The 24,886-nt window shown below is 32.4% G+C and overlaps 1 protein-coding gene across 2 annotated transcripts in view; it reads left to right on the top strand.

The window, feature by feature from the left end:
* The window catches only part of Art4 (arginine methyltransferase 4), a 142,097-nt gene that overhangs the window by 34,936 nt on the left and 82,275 nt on the right, over nt 1-24,886 (top strand). For both annotated transcript variants that reach the window (XM_035351749.2, XM_035351750.2), the window contains exons 4-8: nt 1,665-1,769; nt 10,679-10,789; nt 10,935-11,112; nt 21,735-21,825; nt 21,945-22,026. In XM_035351749.2, coding sequence (XP_035207640.1) covers nt 1,665-1,769; nt 10,679-10,789; nt 10,935-11,112; nt 21,735-21,825; nt 21,945-22,026 — 567 coding nt within the window. The remainder of the gene's footprint in view (nt 1-1,664; nt 1,770-10,678; nt 10,790-10,934; nt 11,113-21,734; nt 21,826-21,944; nt 22,027-24,886) is intronic.

The raw sequence follows: 24,886 nt of genomic DNA, 5'->3' as shown, positions 1-24,886 counted from the left end.
TTCAGCGTCATGATGGTAGAGATTTACCTAGGGCCACAACAGATCAGGAGGGCAGAGCGATTGTCAGTTCAGCTGTCACAGCACTTAATTCATCACTGTCATCCATCAGACGTTTGACCCGCACACGAGTGTCCACCTTGACCATTCACAGACAACTGATGGAGCAAAATCTATTCTCGCACCGATTGCTCGCACACTGTCGAGCCAGATTACAGTGGTGCTTGGCTCAATTCGGTTGGAATGATGCTGACTGGGGATGTCTTTATCAGTCTTTAGCGCTAAATTCTAAGCGTGCTGATCCTCCTTTCATTATTCATGCCAACACAAGTCCTCAACCAGGAGTTATGGTCTGGGGTGCCATTTTCCTTGATAGCTGAACACCTTTGGTCGTCATTAGAGATACACTTACAGCACAGCGGTACGTCGATGACGTTCTGAGACCTGTTTTGCTACCAGTCCTTTTGCAGTACCATGACCTTGTTTTTCAGCAAGATAATGCCAGACCACATATGACACGCATTGCTATGAACTGTCTTAGAATTTGTCAAACACTTCCTTGGCCAGTCAGATCGCCAGATCTCTCTCCCATCGAGCATGTCTGGGATATGATGGGAAGGCGATTCCATCTACCAGGGAATGTTGATGACCCAGCCCGACAATTGGAGCAAATTTGGCAAGAAATACGCAGGAGACCATGCAGGAGCTTTATCAGTCTGTGCCACGCCGTGTGGCAGCTTGTATCCAGGCTAACAGTGGGTCAACATCTTATTGAACTCATTACTTTGTAACCATGTAACTCTTAAATAAATCATTCAGTTGTTCTGAAATCTTAATCATTTTCTATTCAGTACAAAATCTTCATATGTACCAATTTTTTTCTCTCATTGGACAACTTCTTTCTTGTTACGTCGATTTTTTGGTTATAAAGTGTAGTTCCAAACTCTTTAATATACAAATTTGTTGACTAGTAGTCAAAGAGTACACAATTAAATTTAAATCTAAGCTGACTCAAACCAGGGTATCAAATTTAAACGTCGGCAGAAGTAACAGAAAGTGAATAATTGCAAACATATCAGAGCTGGCAGAACTAATATAAACTGGCCACAAGGGGCAGAAACACGTGCGTTAAAATTCCAAAATCTGAACTTAAATATTCTCTAACTCGGTTTACGTTCTGTTGAGGAAATGGAAATGAGACGTTATAAATTTTAAATGCTGGTTAATTTAAATAAATAAATCTTACAATCTATATTTACATTATTAATCCTAGGCTGACTAATAATTCTTGAAAATCATCAGAAGTTCTCATAATCTTAGAGTAGTACCTAGTCATTTAAAAAGTTGTAATTATTCAAATTATATTTGCATAAATTACATTTATAAACAGTTTATGTGTATTTTTGTGTGGAAAGTTTTTTTATATAGAGTTCTGAAAGTTCTTACTTCATGCAAAAATTGGAAATATTAACTTTGATAGTTATAATTATTAGGTGTTGATCAAGAACGACACCGTGTTTTAAAAGATCATAAAAGAAATTGCCTCTAAATAAAATACTTTAATGGAAAAAATTTCCCCAATTTTTTTTTTTCATATATTTTTTTGTGTTATAAAGTAATAAGAACAAAATATTCTTTTTATGAAGATGGATAAATAATTGTTTCAGTTTTATGGGTATTTGTCACAACAACAGAATATGATGCAAGATTATATTAGAACATCAACCTACCAAAGAGCTATTTTAGCAAATCTGGATGATTTTAAAGACAAAGTAAGTTAAAATTTTGAAGTGTAATTTTAATATTTTAGAACTCGGGCAGGGAAAATTTTGGATTTTATATGCCATATACAGTACAAAGTCCAAGATCTGGACATCTAATATCCGAAATGATCTAAAGTCTGGACCTCAAAGCCACCACCAACCAATTTTTTTGGGGGGAGGGGGTTATGCTTTGTGCACGCGATTTTTTTTCATCCTCATGATAAAACATGTGGAGAGTCCTGATTCATAATCTCACTTTGGCACTGAATAAAATACGTCATTCTTGAAGAAGTAATCATTTTGGCATAAATTTTTGTGATCAATAATTTGACTCCGTAGCTGCATATCTGCTTGGCATACATCTCAAATCGAAACATTCTAGATGGAAACATTGTTGATTTTACACCAGCCAATATTTTATATCCTTGACATCAACCTGGGGAATCATTATTTATTATATTTTGCTTTCATCGCCGCATTTGCAACTTGAATGATGACTTGTGCAGCGATGCCTAAACAATTTTTTTATATTATTAATTGAATAACAAAGAGTATTTACAGATTTAAATTAAATACGCTAAAGTGTTGAGAAGGAAAGATTTAACAAAAACTTTGTTCCATATGCCAAAAATAGATTTTGTTAATGATACTCATAAGCCAAAAGATTATATTTAGTGCTATTTGATTTAAAAATAATTGATTTGTTATTCACATAAAGCCAGAACTAGCATGGCCGCACGGGGCCGCAGAATTTAGGGAGGAAGAGGAGTTAACAGAAGTTTTTCATTGTGATGATAATGCCCCAATCATCAATCATTTAACGGACAGCAAAATCTAGTATGGTTCTAGATCCAGAAAATACTACTACAGATAGTGAAGAAAGTGACAGAGCAGTTATTGCAAAAGAAAAAATTTTGATTGACACGTTAGTTGGAATTCTCGACACAGCAATTACAGCACTTAAACAATAGCTTAAGTGAATAGAACTTAGCAACTGAACAAGAAATTATATGTCTATAGAATTAACAAGAAAGTGTTAGCATAAAAATCAAGTAACATTGAAAGAAATGTTTAATAAAGTAAACATATAAATATTAAGCTCCCCTTTTTTCATTATTTCATAAATCACGATTTCATATTTTTAATTTTATAATTTCTGCATGCCATCTTAGTAGATTTAAAATGATTTAATATCCGGAAAAATCTCAAATTGGGGATTGCCAAAGTCCCGATGAGTCTGGATCTTGGACTTTTTGCTGTATGTTTTCATTAATTATTCCTATGTTATAAATCTTTAATTGAGTTATATCTTTTTATTTTAAAATGAGTGCCCACTTCTGTGAATAATTTGTTGTAATAAGGTAATTTGTTTGTATTATATGTCTAATATAATATTTTGTTGTGTGTATATAACTATTTTTAATGTTTAATATGAAGGTGCTTTTTGAATAGCTTCACCTCCATCAAAAACTTGTGAATTCGATAATTCTGGATGGCATTTGTGAACATTGGGTACTTATTTTTTTGCTGAACTTATGTTCAGAAGGCAACAGCCATCTTCAAATTGGCAGTGCATTAAGAATTCCATGAAAGAGCAATCGATAAATCAAATTAGAAAGGCAAGAAACATGAGTACTTAGTGTATGCAACCACCTTGGTGTAAATTTGCAATTTTTTACATTTAAAAACTGAAGGCTGGTGGTTGTCACGATAATTTTTAAAAAGTTTCCCAAACTATTGATATTTATTGTAAATTGGCAAACATTATCAACATATTTTAGTAATTTAAAATACAAATCTTATTATTAAATAAGGATTATGGTATAAATTAATAAAATGATTAAATTCTTCTTGAAGTCTTCCTGTAATTTTATTGCTTTATTCTTCTCCCAAAGTATACATCGAAATGTTTTGCATCAGGAATTAAAGAGACTTGACTTTGCACAAACCTCTGCAACTAGTGATGAGTCGGTATTACCGAACCGGGTATTTTGTAATGGGTACTGAAAATCGGTACATCTAAGTACCCGTTACTTCAGACCCGAAATCGGTACTTTTCGGTATTCGTTACTTCTGTACCAAAACGGGTACTTTTCGGTATTCGTTACTTCTGTACCGAAACGGGAACTTTTCGGTATTCGCTACTTTGTAACGAAAATATGGGTCTCTTCTCGGTATTTCGGTATTCGTTACTGGAGGATCGATGAGGGTTCAGCTCACTTCGGTTTTGGTACGAGGACAGTAGTAGCTGGTTGTATTTACGAAATGGTGATATGCGCTCCTTGTGTCCATGAATGGCCTGCTCCTCAGACACTTCCGTAGTTGACATGGTTTCTGATATTCAAAATCTTACTCCATACAGATAAAATCAAACACGCGGTGACGTGGCAGAGTTCTTTCAGTGCGCAAAATCGTTAGCTGCGTATTTCGGTACTCCAAATCGGTACTAGGGCACTTCGGTACTCCAAATCATTACTAGGGTACCCCGGTACAGCAAACCGTTACTAGGGTACTCCGGTACAGCAAACCGTTATTAGGGTACTCCGGTACAGCAAACCGTAACTCCGGTATTTCGTTACTTCGGTACTCCAAATCGTTACTTGGGTACTCGGTACTTGAAATTGGTTTTCAGTACTTTTCAAAGTAACGGTTACTTGAGTAACGGGTATTTTGTACCGGGTACAAGAAAGTACCGAAGTTGCCCATCACTATCTGCAACATAGGTTATCTACCAAACTCTGAAAATTTTTGCAGTTTCTTCCATTGCTGACAAATTCCACTAACACTTATAATAAAATTAAGTTTAAGTGGGGAAAATATTACAATTAGTTATAAAAAATCTTTGGAACTTGGAATGCTACAAAAAGAACTCGTATAAAAATGGCAACATTACTTGAGAAGGATTGTTACTGGATGACTGCCTTAAGAATGGTTATGCTACATTGTTGTCATATTTTTGTACATTCTGAAAATGTAGCGACTTCTAATAAGGTGGTTGTGGTAATACATAATTAAGTACCAAATGCTACTTTTTTCGGGAAATCTTTTTTTTGGGGGGAGGGGGGTCTTCCTATGTGTACAATGATCTGTTTTCACTTTAAAGAAATCAGTGAACTGCACATACTTAGAATTCACATAACTTCGGTTCTGTGCACTGACAGAAACAAATATGGTATGCATACATGAGTTGTCACATAGCTATTTGGACAATATACTGCTTTCCCTCATGAATACTCTTTTCAGCGTTTTGTCAGAGGGTGTGGATACTCAGAAAGTACCAATATACATAAACAAATATATAATTTAAAATTTTATTTCAAATTAATATTAAAAAATTGTAAAATGCTCTTGAAATATATGAAGTCTTTTCAGATTTAATTTGGTTTTAAAGCAGAATTAATATTTATACTAATGCAAATTTATTGTAAATGTGTCCTTTAGAAAGAATTAGGATATGCTTCCATAGATTTAGACATTGTGCTTATGTTTCACATCTAAGTTTACATATTTTGTAAGTAATTTCAAACAGCTAATGAATTTTTACTTCTTGCTTTATGGAGTGGATTTTGCTGCATATTCTCTAAATAAACAGAAATTAATTGTCAATGTGTACATGTAGATTTCAAATATAAAAAAGCATTTTTACGGTTAGTAACGGGATGTTTGTAATCCCCCCAACATTTAATATTTTCTTTTTCTAAGTGTTACCCAAATTTTTAAGCATTATGGCCTTTAAGACTTCTAGGAAAAAAAAAAGTTGTTTTTTAAAAATTCTGTAAAAAAAGTTGCTGTTTGGGGGGGGAAGTGTCAAAAGAGTAGCCTGCAAGCAGGTGGTAAGCCCAGCTGCTAATCTCTTTCCTTCTGGGGATAAGAGCTGGTAATTGTTCCCCTTGACTCATTTATTGATGAAAAATAGAAACAACTGTGAAATAATTTACTTAAAAACTGGGGGTAAAAATGGATTGGAATTGGAATCATTAACTAGAAATGGAAAATTTTTATGAATGTGAAATACATCCAGAAACTCAATTTGCCAACAGATGTTTTTGAATAACTCGGGCTGCAGAAAAATGGAGAACATGATTTTCTGAGCACCAGTTTCGGGCAACAGAATGTTTACATTCTGATCATTTCTGTTTAACTAGGCATTTCACATTGAAACCTTACATTTTAGAATGTATTTAAAAAAACAATAGTAGGTGAATATTTAGTGAAAGCATAGTTTGATTTTTTTTTTAAGAATAAAAAAAGCTACCTAATAAAATACAGTACTTTACTGGAGAAAATATTGCATTTAATTACAGTATAGAAAGAAAAATTAGGTGGAACATAATGATACAATAAATACCAATATTGGCACAAATTAGTGAAAAAGACAGTAATTATTTTTCATTCATAGCCAAAGTGGAAAGATGATGGCATTACATTATATAACAACACAGCTGCAATCAACTGTAATCATCACAAAGACTTAAATATCCATTTTTATTTCTGAATGAAAACAGTTCTTTAGAGACACTTTTTTTTTTTTTTTTTGGGGTTGTTGTTGATACAATGCTAGGGATGCTAAATACTCCATAATTTTATATGCACAGTTATGTTTTAGAACAATAGAAGAATGCAGCTAAGCAAAGAGATGTCATTTAGTAAGCAAGTGTAGATAGCAAAAGAGGATGTGCACAATGCAGGTAAAAAGTATTTAGCTCAGTATTTATGTTTAAAGTATTTAGTATAGCTCAGAAATTGAGTTCTTAATAGTGATTGGGTAAAAGTATCTGTGTTACAAAGAAAATAATGCAATACAGATCCTTGAAGAGGGGATGGATTTAATTAAAATTAAGAGTTGTGACTTATTTCGCTTGTCTGGTATCAGAGCAAGCCCACGAAATTCATCTTATACAAGGCTTTTAGTATTGTGTGAAAAAAAAATCTAAAGTTTTTTACTTTTTATGGCCATAAAATTCTTCATAATACATACTTGTAATAATAATAATAAAATAAATATATATAAATTAAAATTCAAGATTTGATAAATAACTTGTACACCCAAGTTGTCTTATAAATTTAAAAAAAAAATTACTTTATAGTATAATAATAATAGTAATAAAAAGAATTTAGATTTAAAAAAAGCCGCATTGAGAGAATAAAAATGTCAAAATTTGGAAGCAGTTTATCACAATTAAGGTTTTGGAATCTTCATAATCATATTTGTTCAGGGAAGGCCTTTCAAAATATAAAAATTTTTAATTCATCCATTAATTAATAATCAAAACAAATTTCAAAATTTTATAACTGATTTTCATTCTATTTAACATCATTTGAAATAGTTTCACTGAAACTATGCTATTTATTATCTTTAAAGCATATCTAATTTACTTATTTTGTGCAAAACTGGAAGATGTCATAGCTTTCTAAAAATACTAATATATCCATCTTATGAGCAGATTCCCTTGAACAAACTAGTGTTCTCCTAGGGGTGGCTCTGGTGCTAAGGGGTGCTATGGCAGTTATTTGAAAAGTCCCCCATTTCTTGTTTCAAGGCAACTGACATTCTTGAACAAACTGTGTCAAAACATTTCCTTATGTATCCGTTCCATGTTAAACCTCACTCCATTATATGTACATAAAAATGAATAAATAAAAATAGTTAACAATATATGAAAAAATAAAGTATTTTTTATAAGGTGGGAACCTTCAAAGTTTCATCTTAGAAACTTGTATCTTAACATAAGTTATCTATTTTAACAGTCATTTACCATACTTTCATATTACGTATTAATTTCTCTTAATTAAATTACTCATAATCAATTTTATTGTAATTATTCAAGTTCTAAGATTACTAATGTTTTTAAATTAATTCATTATATTATTATTCACTATTAAAATTTAAATATTTTCTATATTATACTGAAAAGACAATTTTATATCCATTTTCTTTTTCAAAATTACTTCCCTTAATTTCCTATTGTACTCAAAAAACACTGTTTGTTTACCATACTGTATGCCAATTTTTCAAAAATTTCAGCATAAATTCAAAATTATAATTATTTACCTTTATTATGGTTTTGATAAAAATTATAATTATTTAAATATCTTAAAATTTGTTATTAATTTTATCAAACATAATTATGAAAAGTTAAATCTTTTGATACCATAAAATTTTGTTTTCATCAAACAGTGCTACATTAAAAAAAAAAAAAAAAAAAAAAAAAAAAAAAAAAGATAGAACAACATTACATGTTAAAATTTCAGAATGGAGCCAATTAATAAATAAATTATTTGTAGTTACAATTGTGGTTGGGAAAGCAATAGTGAAAATTTTTTTCTTGCATCCAAACTTGAAGTAGATTGACCAAGCATTGGAATGTTGGCACCCTGAATCTTTCAAAACACTCATTAAAGCATTTTATTGTAAATGAACATTGGATTAATTTAAAATGGGTGGCCCTAGGTTGCATTTTAAACACTCGCTGTACATTTCCCCCTTCCTTCTTATTGCTGTTGATTTCTACTGCACAAATCAGACACTATGCTGGATTAAATCTTAAAGAATAGCTTACTTTTCATTTTAAATATTTTAAACTTGTAACATACTTTTTAGAGGGATTCGATGTGGATGTCTAGTCGATTCCCAGCTGCTCACATAAAATGACAGAGCCGTGTAAAAGACTTGTAGGTTAGATGAGCTGGCTGAAATTTTTCCATTAGAGTTTCGAAACACAAGAAAATTGTGCTGTCGACTAAAAGAGTTACGATAATTTATTGGTATGATGAAAGAATTTAGTAAAGAAGACACCAGTTATTTTTCAATCATGGCCAGAATGGAAAGATGATGGCATTACAATGTCGATAACTATGCAACTGCAATCAACTGTAGCCATCATGAATACTAAATATCCGTTTTTATTTCTGAACAGAAGCAGTTCTTTAGAGATAGGTTTTCCTTGTTTGGCACAGCAGTACAGGTTCTAACCCCCCACGATTTTAATTACATAATTGCATTTTAGAACAGTGGAGGAATCGAGCTAAGTGAAGAGACATTGTTTAGCAAGTGCACGTATCAAAAAAGGATTAGCAAGTGCACGTATCAAAAAAGGATGTGCACAGCACAACTGAAGTATTTGTAGCTCGCAAAGTCTTTGTTTGAATTCTGGATAGAGATTGGGCAAGAGATGCAATCATTGCAGAGATGATGATGCAAAATGGTGCATTACAGATTCTTGAAGAGGGATGCACTGAATTAAAATAGAAGAATTCAAAGTGCTATTGCCAATTGAGTTAGAAATTTGTTCCAATTAAATTAAATTTAATAATAATTTTCCTTCATATTTTTATAGCTTATGCGTGTGCATACACATACATATATACATACACGCACTTACCTGGCTTGTCCTTAGCTGGCCTCTATTTTTGCAGTTGTTGATCATAGTCATATACAGAAGTGTTTTAAATGACAAAAATATTTTAAAAAATTATTTTGAGTGAATAACAAAATCTCACTTTTAACCCCTTCGTGCCGACTGTCACGTCTACGTGGCAGCAACGAACACATTCACCTCCCGGCCGACACGCAGGCGTGACAGAGCATTTTCTCGTTTACTACCGACTGTCACGTATTTGTGCCAGTGCCCTGGAACGTTTTTCAAACTATAATTTCTGCCACAAGATGGCACTGTATGTCCATATGGTTTCAGGTACATGTACATTAGACCTTCTACTCGAAATGAGAGAAGCATGACTCACATACACGTGTTTTTGATTATATAAACAAACGGGAGAACTAAATGTTTCCGAATGGCGTGATTTATTACGTCTGTTTAAATCGCACTTTATTCGCGCGTGGTAGTTGTTTATTGTAAGTAGAAGTTTTATATGCGCTAAAGCGTTGAGTATTTCGGTTTGCAGTTCAGTTTTTAGAAAATAATTAGATCTCGTTAGACGTGAATTCTTTCTGTTTTTACCGTTGCAATGTCGAAGCGTCGAAAATGTTTAACAGAGCATGAAATAGCAGAAATGATGCAAAATATTTCAAATATTGATTCTGAAATTCTGATATTCTGATATTGATTCTGAAAGATTAACTGAAAGACATTTTCCAAAACTTTGTTCAGAAGAGACTGATAAGAAAATGAGACGACGATGCTTCGTTTATTCACATTCCCGGAAAAATCCTCCAAAACGGCAAATAAGTTATTACGAGTGCAAGGAATGTAACGTAGGACTGTGTGTAGATCCCGGTTTTCAAATTTTTCATACGAAAAGAGAATTTTAAGTACAATATTTAGTTTTCAGATGTATAATGTTAAAAATCATAAAATGGTGAGTAATTAAAATAAAATGTGTAAAATATGCATTTAAACAAGAAATAAGGTAATTAAAGTATATATATATAAATATCTATAAAGCATAAGCCGTTTAAATACTCTATAGAGCATTATTAAACAATGCATTGATACTTCGGAAATTTCATGGATTTAGGCTTAGTAGCAAAAAAGCTCCCGGCCCTGGAGAGACGCTCGCGTAAGACACTGCCGGCCTCCGCGATAAGCGCGCGTTTTCGCTACCCAGCTCGAAGGGGTTAATGCTAGCTTCCGGTTTTTTTATGTGGGAAAGTTTTATACTTGCTATAAAAAAATAAAAATGCAAGAAGTTTGTCCTCCCCATTTTGCAATTTTTTATGTCATTTTCCACTTGGCACAAAAGATCAGTTAGTTAAGCTAGAATAATTTGAGGAAATAAGTTTAAATGAAATGCAGCAAAAAATGCATTAAATTTAATAGGCTATATAAGGGAGACGTGTTATGTGCATTATATTTTATTAATTGTTTGTCAACTAGATGTTAAATTTTCTGAGAGAAGCTAATTGATACAGAAGGGCTGTTAGAATAATAACTGTTTCTTTCTTTTTTGTTTTTAAGATTGTACTCGATGTTGGTGCAGGATCTGGCATATTGTCTTTTTTTGCCGCCCAAGCCGGTGCTAGGAAAGTGTATGCTGTAGAAGCTAGTTCTATGGCAAAACATGCAGAGGTAAGTTTTATGCATGAGAAAAATGTTTTTTCCATTCTAATTTATGTTTTGTTTTTAAAGTTATTGATAAAATCTGAAACTCTGGGTTTTATTTTTCTTGTCAGCTATAAACAGGATCTTATAATGTTCCTTTTTAAAATTTCAGACTCTTGTATATCATAATAAATTATGTGGTCGAGTGATTGTCATTCCTGGAAAAATTGAAGAAATAAGCCTTCCAGAAATGGTTGATGTTATTATATCTGAACCTATGGGTTATATGCTTTTTAATGAAAGGATGCTCGAGACGTACCTCCATGCAAAGAAGTGGTTAGTCCCTAATGGTATGTATTGTAATACTTTTGAGTGGTAAAATTTGATAGTGTTTGCATATTTATATAAAACTATATCATATAGTAAGGAAGAAATCATGCATAATAAATATGAGAAGGAAAATATGTTAAAATTATTTAAAGCACTCTTTTGTTCACAGCTATTTTGATAACATTAATCGAATGATAACACTGAAGGATGAGGAAAAATATCCTTAAAAGTGGCAGTGAATTTTAACTAATTTAATGTAAAAATATCAAGAACATATAAATAGGTATTTTTACAACATTTTAATTAGGGAAGTGCAGAAGTTTAATTATGAAATGTCCATAATGTTTCAGAAAATTATTTGATTGATGCTACACTCCACTCTTAATATTCAGAATGTATCCCTCATCAGAAGAGAACTTGCCAGTGTAAAATTTTAAATTAAGCAAAACAATTTTAGTTTGTCTTAGATGTTTTTAGAGAATTTTTTCAAAGGAAAAGAAAATTCTGCAGAATTTGTTTGACTTCTGAAGAAGAAAGACATGTGCCTGTTTGCCTTCAAAATTGATAGTTACTCAAAATATATGTCAAATAAAGGTTGCTTTTTTGTCTAACTTTGAGTGGGTTTACTAAAATTGAAAACAAACTGTTTGGCAACTTAAGCAATCACTTGGAAACATTGCTTTTGTCACTTGTCAATTTTTATAATCAATTTTGACCTTATTTGGCAAATTTAGTTTAAAAAATTTATTCTGTATTAATTTGATCACATTAACTGAATTGTTGAATGATAAGCGATGTACTTTGTATGTTTTCACGTACAAAGGGGGGATATTTCTGTAAATTGATAACGTTAACCATGGTCACATTAAGTAGATATATATACAGAACAAAGTCCAAAATCCGGACTTGTCAAGACTTCGGCGATTCCAGATTAGGGGTTTTTCCGGATTATAGATCATCAATTTAAATCTGGTAAGATGACATGCAAAAATTATACAATTAAAAAATATGAAACCGTAATTTATGAAATAAAGAGCAATTATGTTCTAAAGGGTATCAAAATTTACAAAAAGCATAATATTTATTTGTTTACTTTTATTTGTTTACTTTATTAAACATTTCTTTCAATGTAAGTTGTTTAAGTTGCTTCATTTTTTGTGCTACTACTTTCTCTTTAATTCTGTAAACAGACATAATTTCTTGTTCAGTTCCACTGTTCAAGTCCTGTAATTGCTGTGTCGAGAATACCGACTAACTTGTCAATCGAAATTTTTTCATTTTCTATAACCTCTCTGTCACTTTCTTCAACTATGGGTAAACGCTTTACTGGCTTTACGCGCATGCACAGTGGATGTGTGCATTAAACGTGCATGCATAAACACTTTACGCGCATGCGTGCGTTTGTGGCTTTGAGGTCCGGATTATAGATCATTCTGGATTACGGGCTTTGTACTGTAATTTATTTGATAATTGCAATATAGGAAAGTGAAATGCACCTCTCCCCCCCAAAAAAAATGAACAGAAGACAAGGAATAGGTTGAATATTATTGAATAAGTGATTTTAGAATTAAATTGAGCGATATTATTAAATCAATAGCATCAATACATAATTGTTAAATATTTAAAAAAACTCCAACATTACATCTAGGACAGCAATCCCATGTATGAAAATGAAAGTTTGTGGAATTGGAGTATGTGATATCTGAAAACTTGTTTATATTTATAAAATCACTACTAATGAAGCATTTTTTAAATCGATTGTTTATATTTTTAATCTAATTGTTATCTTTAAGTTACTTATAATCACTTATTTGTTTATAATTATGTTGTATAACTATGTACGAGGGCTATCCAGAAAGTAGATTACGTTTTGGAATAAAAAAATAAACAAAGTATAGGAAACAAATTTTATTATATACAGATGAAAGCCACACTCAAATACTACTTTTCTACATAGTCACCATACAAATTAAGGCATTTATCGTAGCGATGTACGAGCTTGGAAATTCCTTCGTCGAAAAATTCGGCCGCCTGCACCTTCAACCACTTCGTTACCTCTTCTTGCCTTCCATCTTGCACAAAACTTGTGGTAACCAAGCTTTTCGCTGATGATTTCGTGCAACAAACTTCATGAAATTTGTGGAAAACTCAAAGAAAGTTCCGTTATTGTGAAATTTCGATTTTCACGGACTTTAGCATCGACTTTTTCGAGAAGTTCGGCGGTCACTATGCTGGGTCTCCCACTTCGATCTTCGTCGTGAACATTGGTTCGGCCATTTTGAAATCTTATGACCCACTGACGCACTCCACCTTCAGTGATAATGTTGTCCCCATACACTTCACGAAGCTGCCGATAGATTTCTATCGGTTTACAGTTTTTTGCAGTCAGAAACCTTATTACTGAGCGCACCTCGCGGGATTTTCAATTAACGCAGACATTTCAAACCGTCACAGTATCTGAACGGAGCACAGCACGAACCTCTCACTAGCACGGCTAGATGCAGACTGAGCTGCGCAACGCTCTGACCCCAAGATGGCCGCGCTAGCCCCGCCCCTAGCGGACACAGACGGAAACGTAATCTACTTCCTGGATGGCCCTCGTATTATAGACAAAAATTGCGAGGGTGTCTATAGAAAACCATTCTTTTAAAAAGTGTTGATGCAAAAAGAAGTTGGGAATATTCAGGATCCATACTAGTGTATAAATTATTATGAATGGTGTATCTGCTTGTAAGCATGTAGTGTGAATTTAATATCAAAGCTACATTACCTGTTAACTAAAAATTTAATTTAAACAATAATGACATCAAGAACACTGGTCATAAAAGCATCACAGATTTCAGCCTTGGTTCTGAAGGATGTCCACAAAACATTGTATACAGTACTACTAGAGATGTAAACAGAGAATTATTCAGGGTTCATAGTGCTCCTTATAAGTGCTTATAAGTCCTTATATTTGAAAATAAAATATAAAGGCCCTTATAGGTGCTTACTTTTTCTTTAAAGCCCTTATTTTTTTGCTTTTAGTGCTTTTTTTTAATGAATGCGTTATTTCTCCCCGTACCAAAGCCGAAACTAAATAAACAACTTTTCTTCCTAATATGGAATGTCAGATGGTGAACCATACTCCCGGAAATAGCTTTTCCCCCTTTCTCTGCATTAACATAATCTTTCATACGCACGAAGAGTACAGACAGGTGCTCGTCGTTCTATTGGTCAAAGAATTGCGAAAGCAGTAGAAAATTCCGGTATATTCGACATTCTTTTCCTCCCACCCAAATACTACACACGTTTGAATTTCTATCAAGATCTTAATAATTTGCATTCTCGTTCCGCTTGGTCAGTTCATATTCGTGTTTATTATGATCGTTATGCTTATATTATGAGCATATGTATGAATGTTTATAATAACATAGTTGCAGTAAATGCTGAAGTATAGTAAACTTCCAAAAATGGTTGTGTTTTAACACAGATTAGCTTTCTAAGGAATAATATTCGGAATGCCTTAAATAAAGGGAAAGCAATCGAATTGTCAAAATAATTTCATTTTTTTGGCCAATACATTATACAGTACGAAGATTGGGAGGTTCTCACCTTTCTCCGCAAAATCTCGAATATTGAAACTGTTACAGTTCGCTGCAAAACAAGCAACAGACTTTTTTTTTTATTATTATTATTCCAATCTGGATTGAATAGGACTAAAAGTTCTGCGGTCTATCAACCCAAGCGAAGAATGATTCTATTCCGGAAATTTAACACAATCTGTTGAAAATTAGAATGAAAAACACCCCAGATTGGTAAGACTCTTTCTTTTCCTTTATTTAGTTCTTTATTCTCCCAATACTGGCAGCTGTTGAATCCGATTGCATAATATCATGCAGGGAAGAATTACGGCGCACATGTTGTGCAATAATGTTTGCGATATTTTGCAGAGATAATTAATTGTGATGTTCAGTCTGAGATTTGTTTATGAACACTTAAAAGAGTTTTACTGTGCTTGCAAAGCAGAATATTTTTCTGGTCCGTTAGTTTGTTTTTATGTGATGCACATATCGAAATGTCAAAAGCATTATTTAGCGGAAAAATCTAAAGAACGGCTACAGTATCCCTTCCCTCCGCTCCTCTTTTTCAAGTTGCGCTCGACTTTCTGAATATTTGCCAATTTTCAAGTATTCGGGTAGTTAAGCTTTTACTGTTAAAGGATGAGTGCACGAAGCAAATTTCTGTCTTCTGATTTCAGAAATGTTCCTTTCTTTTACTTAAATTACTTTGCTTGCAATATCTGTTAAGGGAAAACTGATATACGATGAAAATTTAGAAAATGTTCAGAATTTAGATTTAAATTAGTCAAATATCAATATGAGTGGAAAAATAAATTGTATTTATTATTAGGTTCCAAGCGAATACAATAAATGTGCCTTATTATTTTATATTTTCTCTATTTTGAACTGAAATTTCATCATTAAATCTTGTAATATAGTTCAGTTCGTATAGTTTTTTTTCTCTCATTGTAAACTAGTTCTGTAAATTGAACTATTACTTAAAATTAAAAAAAAAGTAATTATTTTCCATGGTTGAGGTAATGCTTATTCTCAATAAATACTGCATTTCTCATATTTTAAGACTAAGGTAATTATTAATTTTAAGTCTAATTTTTAAGGTTATGCAGTTGTGTATAATGTAATTAGACAGGTGCTTATTTTTTTTCTTAAAATGTGCTTGAAAAGTGCTTATAGGTGCTTATTTTTTTAACTAAAATGTGGCTATGAACCCTGTTATTTAATGATGAAGTTATCTAGGAATGGCAGTCACAAGATATTCAATGGTTTATAAATTTAGGTGAATGCAGCTAGACAGAATGGGTAAACCATGGGTAAAATTAAATTTGATGTAATTTAAATTTTTTTGTTATTGTATTCTATTAAACAGATCACTGTGTACATGGGGAGAACAATGCTAAAAAATGACAGAAGGATTTTAGAAAATACATTATATAATCCTTATCTAATAACTACAATCCATATGTTAAATTAAAAAAAAATTTTTTTTTTCATCTTGTGTCTTATGATTCTCATCATAATTATTGATACTTCAGAGTTTTTTTTTTTTTTTTTTTTTTTTTTTTTTAAGTTGAAAAAATTGTGGATTTGCTTTGCACTGAATAATTAACTTTTCCTTTTAAACTTTTTATCTGTAAAAAATGCCAAATCGTGCCTAGTTGGTTTGGTTAATACATACGTAATTAAAATAATTAAAATAGTATATGCATTATTTATTAGTTTTAATTTCATGACATTTGATAAGCTTTGTTTTCTCTACTCAGGATTTTCTCAGTATAAAAAGGTGTAAAAAATTACAAATTGAAAATCATAAGAATGTAAAATTAAGACTAAGTAAATATTCATATATTTTGTCTCAGAATCATATTATATAATTACTTCAGTAAAGCAAATCATGCAAATTTAAGTGAATTTAAGACAATCTGGAGTTCTTTCATAAACACCATGCTGTACATTGCAAAAATCTCACATAAGCTCCCAGTTTTCCATGCACTAACTGACACTGAAAGTGCAACACCGAAAATGAGTGGCCAGAAACTCGACAAACAGAGAGAGACAGCAAACGTGATCTTTATTTCAAAATGGTATGCGTAATACAGAGCAAGAATAGCATCGGCTCACTAGGTTGTAGGGTATCACTCTTATATACGCCCTCAGGTCGCCAAATGTGGTGATATGTGTTCTGTGCTGGTTTTTGGCACGATTGCATGTTCTGGTATGGTTTTGGGGGGCGATGTTTGTTTCTATGGCAACCCTTTTTACGTGGAAACTTGGATTTGACTGTAGTGGTTTTAGTTGCTGGTTGGTTCGTGCAGTTGGTGGTTTGAAATGGTTTATTATGCAATGAAAGATGTGTTAGCAAAATGTTAGTCGCGTGCCTGGTACAACTATTTTTTCGAGTGGCTGGAAATTCTACAAGATTTTGAACATTTATTTGTGAAAGATACTATTAATTTTGTGGATAGTGAGTCTGTCTGTCATATAAATACGATAGAGATTACGTGGCGGCATGTCAAAGTTACAATGCCTACTTTATGTTTTTCATCGTTGTTCTGAAACGGGAGAATATGCTTTCAACAACTTTGTAGTGAAGTCGTTTTGGTGATGTTTAAAATTGTTTTTCCTGCTGTTCGAAGAAGCATTCATTCATGGTAAGTGCATTTTATTTTATTCTTGTTCTTACTTTGTAGGATGTTATGTTCATTGTTTTTTTAGTATGAATTTCTGTCGTTATTGTGTTTTTTTGAATTAAAAAAAATTTTTTTTTAGTTTATTTTGTTGATTAGTGCACAATGCCTAGATTGTGCAATTCATAGATTTTTTTTAAAGTTTAAACAGAATGCTGTGTGCATAGTATTCTTTGAAATTTATTGTTGTGTTAATTTATTTAAGCGAGGTGTGCGTAGTTCATAGATTCCTTCGCTGCACAAATTGTGCAACTATTTTTTTTTTTTTTTTTCCAAGTTAAAACAGATTGCTGTGTACATGGATTCTTGTCAAATATTTTTGGTTAGAAACCCAACGTCTTTGCTATCTGAATTTTTTGTTTCGGATTTTTAGCTTAATTTGTGTGTTCAAAACGTGGTTTGCGTTCTTGCAGACATTTTAAGTTCGAAATATAGACAAAAAAATTAGATATTAATATGGCAACTTGGAGTTCCTCGCCAAAATTATTTGGTGATAAATTTGTCGCCAAGCAAGGGCGTACATGAAAGTAGTTGCGGTTGTAGGACCACCTTGTACAGCGATACATGAAGCAACACGTCTAGGTACGAGACTAAGGCTGGTGTAATTTTCGGTTTTATTTTCAAATTATTTTTTGGTTTATTATTATCCAGTTCTTTGATTACACTGGGCTGCATTTCAAAAATAATTTTTTATGATTTAAATCTAATAGGTAATTCCATATATTTTTTCAGTGCTGATTATTTAAAAAATGGAACCCGAATTTCTGTATCAAGTCAAGATTTTTTGCAAATTGAGAGCTTTTATATTTTTACAAATACTTCTATTTTACCTCACATTAATGAATTTATTTTAGTAATAAAGTTATAAATAAATTGCACAATAACAAAATTATACACTGCCTGACATTGAAAATGCAACACCAAGAAGGAGAGGTCAGAAAGTGATGAAATTTGGAAAAAAGACAAAGACAGCAAGCAGCAATAAGTGATCTTTATTTCAAAATAATAGTCAGAATACAGAGCGATAACGGCGTCGGCTCAGTAGGATGTAGGACCACCACGGACAGTGATGCATGAAGAAACATGTCTAGGCGTCAATAAGAGTGCGGATGGGTCCTGAGGGATGGTTCTCCATTCAACCATTTGCCACAGTTCGTCTTCCGAACGAGACAGGGGCAAAGTCTGCAAACGGCGTCCAATCACATCCCACACATGTTCGATTGGTGACAGGTCAGGAGAGTACGTTGGCAAGGGAAGCATCTGTATACCTTGCAGAGCACGTTGGCAGATGTGAGCAATGTATGGTTGATTGTGTGCTGTTGATAAAGGGTATTGGGCATTCCCTTGAGGTAGGGGAGTGTCGCCGACCTCAGAACATCATCCACCTATCATTAGGCCGTCATAGTGCCCTGAATACAAACTAGAGGTAACCTGTAATCGTACGCAGTTGCGGCCCAAACCATGATGCTGTGTTGCTGTGCGGCATTCTAAAATTGCTGCCGGATTGGACCTGTCTCCACATCAATGCTACACTTGTATGCAACAACTGTCAATCGAGAAACAGACGTTTGACTCATTTGAGAACACATCCCTGTGTCATTTCATCATCCACATTGTTTGAGCGTATCACCATTGCAGACGTTGGAATCTATGATGTGGGATCAATGGCAGTCTTCTTAACAGATGCCACAAGTGCAGGCCACTAGCCACCAAATGATGGCAAGTGGTTGTGGTTGATATAGGAACATCCAGAGTATCTTCAACATACTTTAGAAATGGTTCGCGGGTGAGCCATCGCTTGTTGGTGGAATGCGTCGATTCATGCAAGCTGGCGTCACCCTGGCTGCACTTGCACCCCTCAAGCTTGTCATATTTCCTTGTTCCAACCATTATCACCCCAGTCGGTGCACTGTGCACATGTGTAGTTGTGTGTCAGCCAGCTGAGATTTGCGGTATGGACCAACCTGCCCTTCTCAGTCCAACCACTATGCCCCTTGTAAAATCATATGTCTGCTGGAACTGCCCCCACGGACAATGGCCTGGCATTCTCTGCTATCACACGCGTCCTCTGAGACAAGAACAAATTTTCTAAGATTTCCCTAGCAGAAGTAATGGCATGAAAACTGAACATTCTCCAGGTTCCTTCCCTTATATCCTCTTCAACATGTGCTGGATAGCTGTGCATTTCATATCATTCATATAATATAGTGACATTTGTCTATCCTGGAATTTGCATAATTTTCAGGCAATTGCTTCTTGGTGTTGCATTTTCAATGTCGGTTAGTGTATTTCAAAGTTGGCAATACTTTCACTGATGACATATAACCCTGGATGGAGCTGAGGAACTTTTTGTTGTAAATTTTGTACAAAGATAGATGAATTTAATGCTGTTATATGTGTGAAATGGTAGTATTTTTCTGTGTAATGTTACTTGAAAAGCTGAGAGATATGATGCTCTGCCAGAAAAATAATAATACAGAACAAGTCTATTTAACATTGAGTTAATGGCTTTCTCGCTAATTTGACAAGATATTGCCAAGCTGAAATTTTGTAAGAAATCGGTGAAAGTCGCCAAACATGGTGACCATTTGGCAATAATTGGGTCCGATCCCTGTAGAACTGTGATGAGTATTGTAATTGAATAACTGTAATTTACCCTCAATATAGTTGTAACCATATTCATCCTTCCAGTAATTTCAAGAAGGAGAAAGTACTAGAAATATTTTATCAATCGGTAAAAACTGTATAAACCAGAAAGTGCATCGCTTGCTCAGTTGTAGTTGTAAGTTTAACATGAGTTCGGAATACTGAAATATCTCCAGGTTAGCTTTGCTCATTAGATACACTCTGCATTGCATTGCGTTGACATTCGTAGTAGCTTGGTAACTATTGAATGTACTCTGTGATACTATGAACAGTTGTACGAGTATTTCTGTGGAAAGTTCCAGAACTCTGATGTATTACGAGTGCTGATTTTTTTTATGTAAGAACCAAACTGTTCTAAGTTTTTGGGACAGTGCAAATGGTTAAATAAACATTAACAGCATACTCCCTACCACTACTTATTTCAGTTTAACTGAATTCATGTGGCGTTGATTGCAAGAGAAAATGCCAGTGTTTTCAGTAGTATTAAGTATAAAATATTTTGCAGTGTCAGGTTTGTTTCATGATAATCTAAAATTAATTTAGTATCTGAAATTAATTTAGTAATTTGAATTCTGTATTTATCTATTTTATTTATTGTGGATTTTGTAAAAAAATCATTTATTTCGTTAAGTTGTACATATAGTGTGGGCTGCTATCTAATTGAATTCACACCATGTATGTTTGGTACTAAGTGGCATTCTATTAACTGGAAATTGTATTATCTCAGTATTTTCTGCCTGCCACTGTTAGTTTTTTTATACTTCAAAAGGAGAATTTATATGTTTTAAATTGATAACTTTTGTAAAAGGAAGCAATTGTATTTTTACACCAAAACTTGATGAAAAGTATGAATGGTGAATAAAACATAATGATTTTTTTCTATATAAGAAATGCATGAATAAATGTGTTACTCAATTTTCACAAGAGAGGATTTTGTTGGTCTCCGTTGTTAAGATCCTGGTGAGTTAATACTGTTGCATGCGTACTTTTAAGGGAAACAGGTTTGTATACAGATTACACATAGGGAAGACCACAAAAATGACAGGATTTGAACCCCGAATGAACTACCAGTGTTCAGCAGATTTACTACTCAGCTGCTGTTGGGTCAAATGAGAGTATTTTTACATACATTTTCATATTTGCATAGACTTTACTAATTGATATTACAAACGTTCTCACAATTATCATTTTTGTTATTTATATTCAGAATATGACTTGTAGGAAACGTTCAGTGAGTGATAGAACATAAGCTGTTATGATATTTCAGATACTGGAATTGATTTGAAGATAGCAGTAGTGAAACAAATTATAACTTGGACCTATTTCCAGATAATAGTGAATCTGAAAATTATTCAGTAACCTTACAAAATGTTTGGATATCCCCAGTCACTATGAAATTCTTGTGTACTTACAAAAAGGGCAACTCTTTGCAAAAATTAAAGCATCTGAAGATTCATATGCAAATGAGTGAGCAAAATATTCAAATGAAGATACAATTGTATTCTATAAAGTAAATTGTAATTTAACCAAGATTTATTTTCAGAATTATTGTCTTTATATGATTACTCTTAAAACTGAATTTTATGAAAGCCTTCTTATGTACAGATTCTATATCAAATGTATGCTACACATTTAGATACATGTAGATATAAAATATGTAATAAAAAATTTGTAATTTTTTTTAAATAACTTCAATAAAAGAATTCAGCAGTCAGAGTGTTAATTTTTGCACTTTGTGTGTATTTTCAGGTAAAATGTTCCCTTCTAGAGGTGATCTACACATAGCACCATTTAGTGATGCTGCCTTGTATATGGAACAGCTAAATAAGGCTAATTTTTGGTATGTTTATTTTTTGTTAATCTAGTTCTAGAACTTGCATTTGTAATCAGATATGTAACTTACGTACATTTTTAATTAACTATTCTCAAAAATATTTTGTATTTTTATTTTTTAATTAGGTATCAGCAATCATTCCACGGCGTAGATCTTGCTAGTTTGCGCGATGCAGCTGTAAAAGAATATTTTAGACAACCTATTGTTGTAAGTATCTTTGTATGAAAATTCAGAATTTGCCCTTATCATGTTATGATAAGTACATCTTGTTTGAGGCATTTTGATTTTAATGTGTTAAAAAACATTTTAGGTACTTTTTTACTGCAATTCATATCATTGTAAATTTATTTCACTCTTCCTGATTTTTGTATTAGTGATACAAATCCTGATTGATTACTCTTGTAGGTTTTAAAAAACTGGTTTTCTTAAAATTGAGTTGGATTTTGCATGTGTCATATGTCCACCAATTCTCTGGTTTTTCAATGCATCTCCCGCTGTCCCAGTTTTTTATTTTTTGCCTTAACTAATTAAAGCGTTTTTCATGAATAAAATGAATTTGTGCCAAAAAAATTCACACAGTTTAAGTTTTTCTGTTGAATTAATGAAATTTAAATTCTGAAAATTTCATTCCACTGGCCTTAGTGATATTCAGTATAGTTTTTCTTATTTTATTTTTACCGTGTTTGATTTTTTTTTTTTTTTTTTTAAATAAATTAAGTTTTTTTTCCCTACTCAAAATTTTTTGATATAAAGATATAAAAAATTTACAAAATGAAGTTAGCCAAAGAACTGAAATTTAGAATATGTAATTAAATCTTATTAAATTTTACATGAGAATCATTGTTATAAATTATTCAATAAACTGAATCATGGGTTAGAAAGGGAATTTACGTCTATTTTGATTTTTTTTTTTAATAGTGCTGTCGTACAGCACAAAAACTACCCCCTCCCCCCACTTTTTGGTGCTTCAAGGTTTGCAACTATGAAATTATTTGACCCAAGTAAGAGAATAATAATTTAACTGAAGTATGCAATTAATTGGCAAACTTTTTAAGATTATATCAATTTTTAAACTGTTTTTTGTGAAATAAATTTCTTATATCTTGTGGGAGAGCTTTTTAGAATGTGTAAATTTTAATTAGAGTATGTGTTAAAAATATATAAATGAATTTATTAAGATGCCAGATGAAATATCTCTGTGTAGAATATAGTTGGATAAGGCAAGTAATTTAGAGATAATGTTTCTATGATAAACCTAAATAAACATAATTCAAGGAGGATATTTGAAAATATGTTAATATTTTGAAAATTATCCTCTCGAAATTTCATCAGGTCTGATTTTAAAAGTTCGCAAGTCTGCATTTAATGGGTAGTGTGTGTTTTGGTATCTAATGTATAAAATTCTGAAGTTATAAAAAATATTTTAATTGAATATAGCAAAATGAAAGTAGTGGCTATGTTCAAGTATGTTTTCAAGAGCCTTTATAAAAAATTTTAATTATTATTTTTCAGTCTGATATTTGCTTTCAATTTTGCTAAAAAATATGTAATATATTAATGTTATTGAAAATCCAGATTTGGAATAGACTACAATTAAGGTGGTCGAAAAAAGCAGAATTCAGCAACTATGATTCAGAATGATAGAAGTCTAAGCTAAGATATATTTACTAATTGTTACATTTCAGAAGGAATGTCACATTAAATAGAGATTAGATTTTTAAAATTGTGCACATTGCTCTTCCCTCTTTTTTTCACTTAACAAAAGTGCAAAGTCAAGATTCGGAATTGTCGGGACTTTGGTATTTTCAGAAATCTCCATATTCTAAATCATCAATTTAAATCTAATAAAATGACATATAGATGCGACAAAATTGGGGCTTCACTTATTATTTATGCCAGATAGAAAAATGCTTACTCTCCATGACCCAGGACAAGAGCAAGTGCAACTGATGTAGCTGCATCAGGTGTTAATTTAGTGGCAGCAAATGTTGTGGAATTTAGGAAAGGCACTGGGCAAACTTTTAGAATTTAGGGGGATGTGGATCAGCTGAGATTGCACTAGGTCTCAAAATGCATTGTGCCTTCCCCACCGCCCCAAGAGCCGAAAATGTTATCCTCGCTAATATCAATGCAGTTTCAATTAGTGCATTGTTATTTGCCTCATTTCAACTCCCTAGCCAGCAGGTGTTTCAAAGTGACATACAGGAATGTTGGTTAGTCTGTAGAAAAATTGCATTTGGGCACACCTTTTGTTTGCTACAATATTCTCCATTCCCAGATTTTATAAGGAAGGTTATTATTTTCTTCTTGGCTGGTGGTCTGTAGATCCGGATATTGAATGTCTGACTTTGTACTGTACATTTTCTTTTATGTATTTTTTAAAAATGCATTAACATTTTCTGAAATTAAGAGAAAAGTGGTTGCAGGCATTGACTTCTAGTGCATTTAACCTGTCTTAATTTATTGGCGTAGATTAGCTGTCTTATTGCATTTTGTGCATTAATTTATTGTTGCATTTTTAGGTACTAATTTTGAATTTGTCATTTTCTTTGTATAGATTGATTATATTAAATGTGTTATTTTATTATCTTGGTAAAAAAAAAAAAAAAAAAAAAAAAAAAAAATTTAGTTTGAATTCTTAAATGCTAATCTTGTTTTATTATTTCAAAATACTTTTAAGTAATAAGTATAATTTAAGTATGTAAATTATTTCTGTAAGTGCTTTAAGCAATTTATTATTACTATTATTATTATTTTGGTTTCCCTTTATTTTATACTGTGGTCAGAATGAGAGGAAAATTTAAATTTTTAAGAATCCTGGCAAATTTGAAAGCTATTCATCTTTGCTGTCGGATACAGCTGGTGATGTCGAGGCAAATAAAAATAAAATATTAATTTTAATCATGATAAAACAATTTTTTTATCCTTTTTGTATTTCAGGAATATTTATTATTCTGAATATTTTGTTAAAAAAGTTTAATGTGTTCTTTTGAATAGAAGCATTTCAAGTAAGTGGGATGATGTAATATGTGTTAAGTTGGATGCAGTGTAATTAAGTGGGATGATG

The sequence above is a fragment of the Stegodyphus dumicola genome, chromosome 9 (assembly GCF_044657685.1).
Source record: "Stegodyphus dumicola isolate Sdum_Otavi_A_Nest chromosome 9, ASM4465768v1".
Taxonomy (NCBI): Eukaryota; Metazoa; Arthropoda; class Arachnida; order Araneae; family Eresidae; genus Stegodyphus; species Stegodyphus dumicola.
Note: the sequence above shows the minus strand (reverse complement) of the source record. Positions and strands in the feature narration are given on the sequence as shown.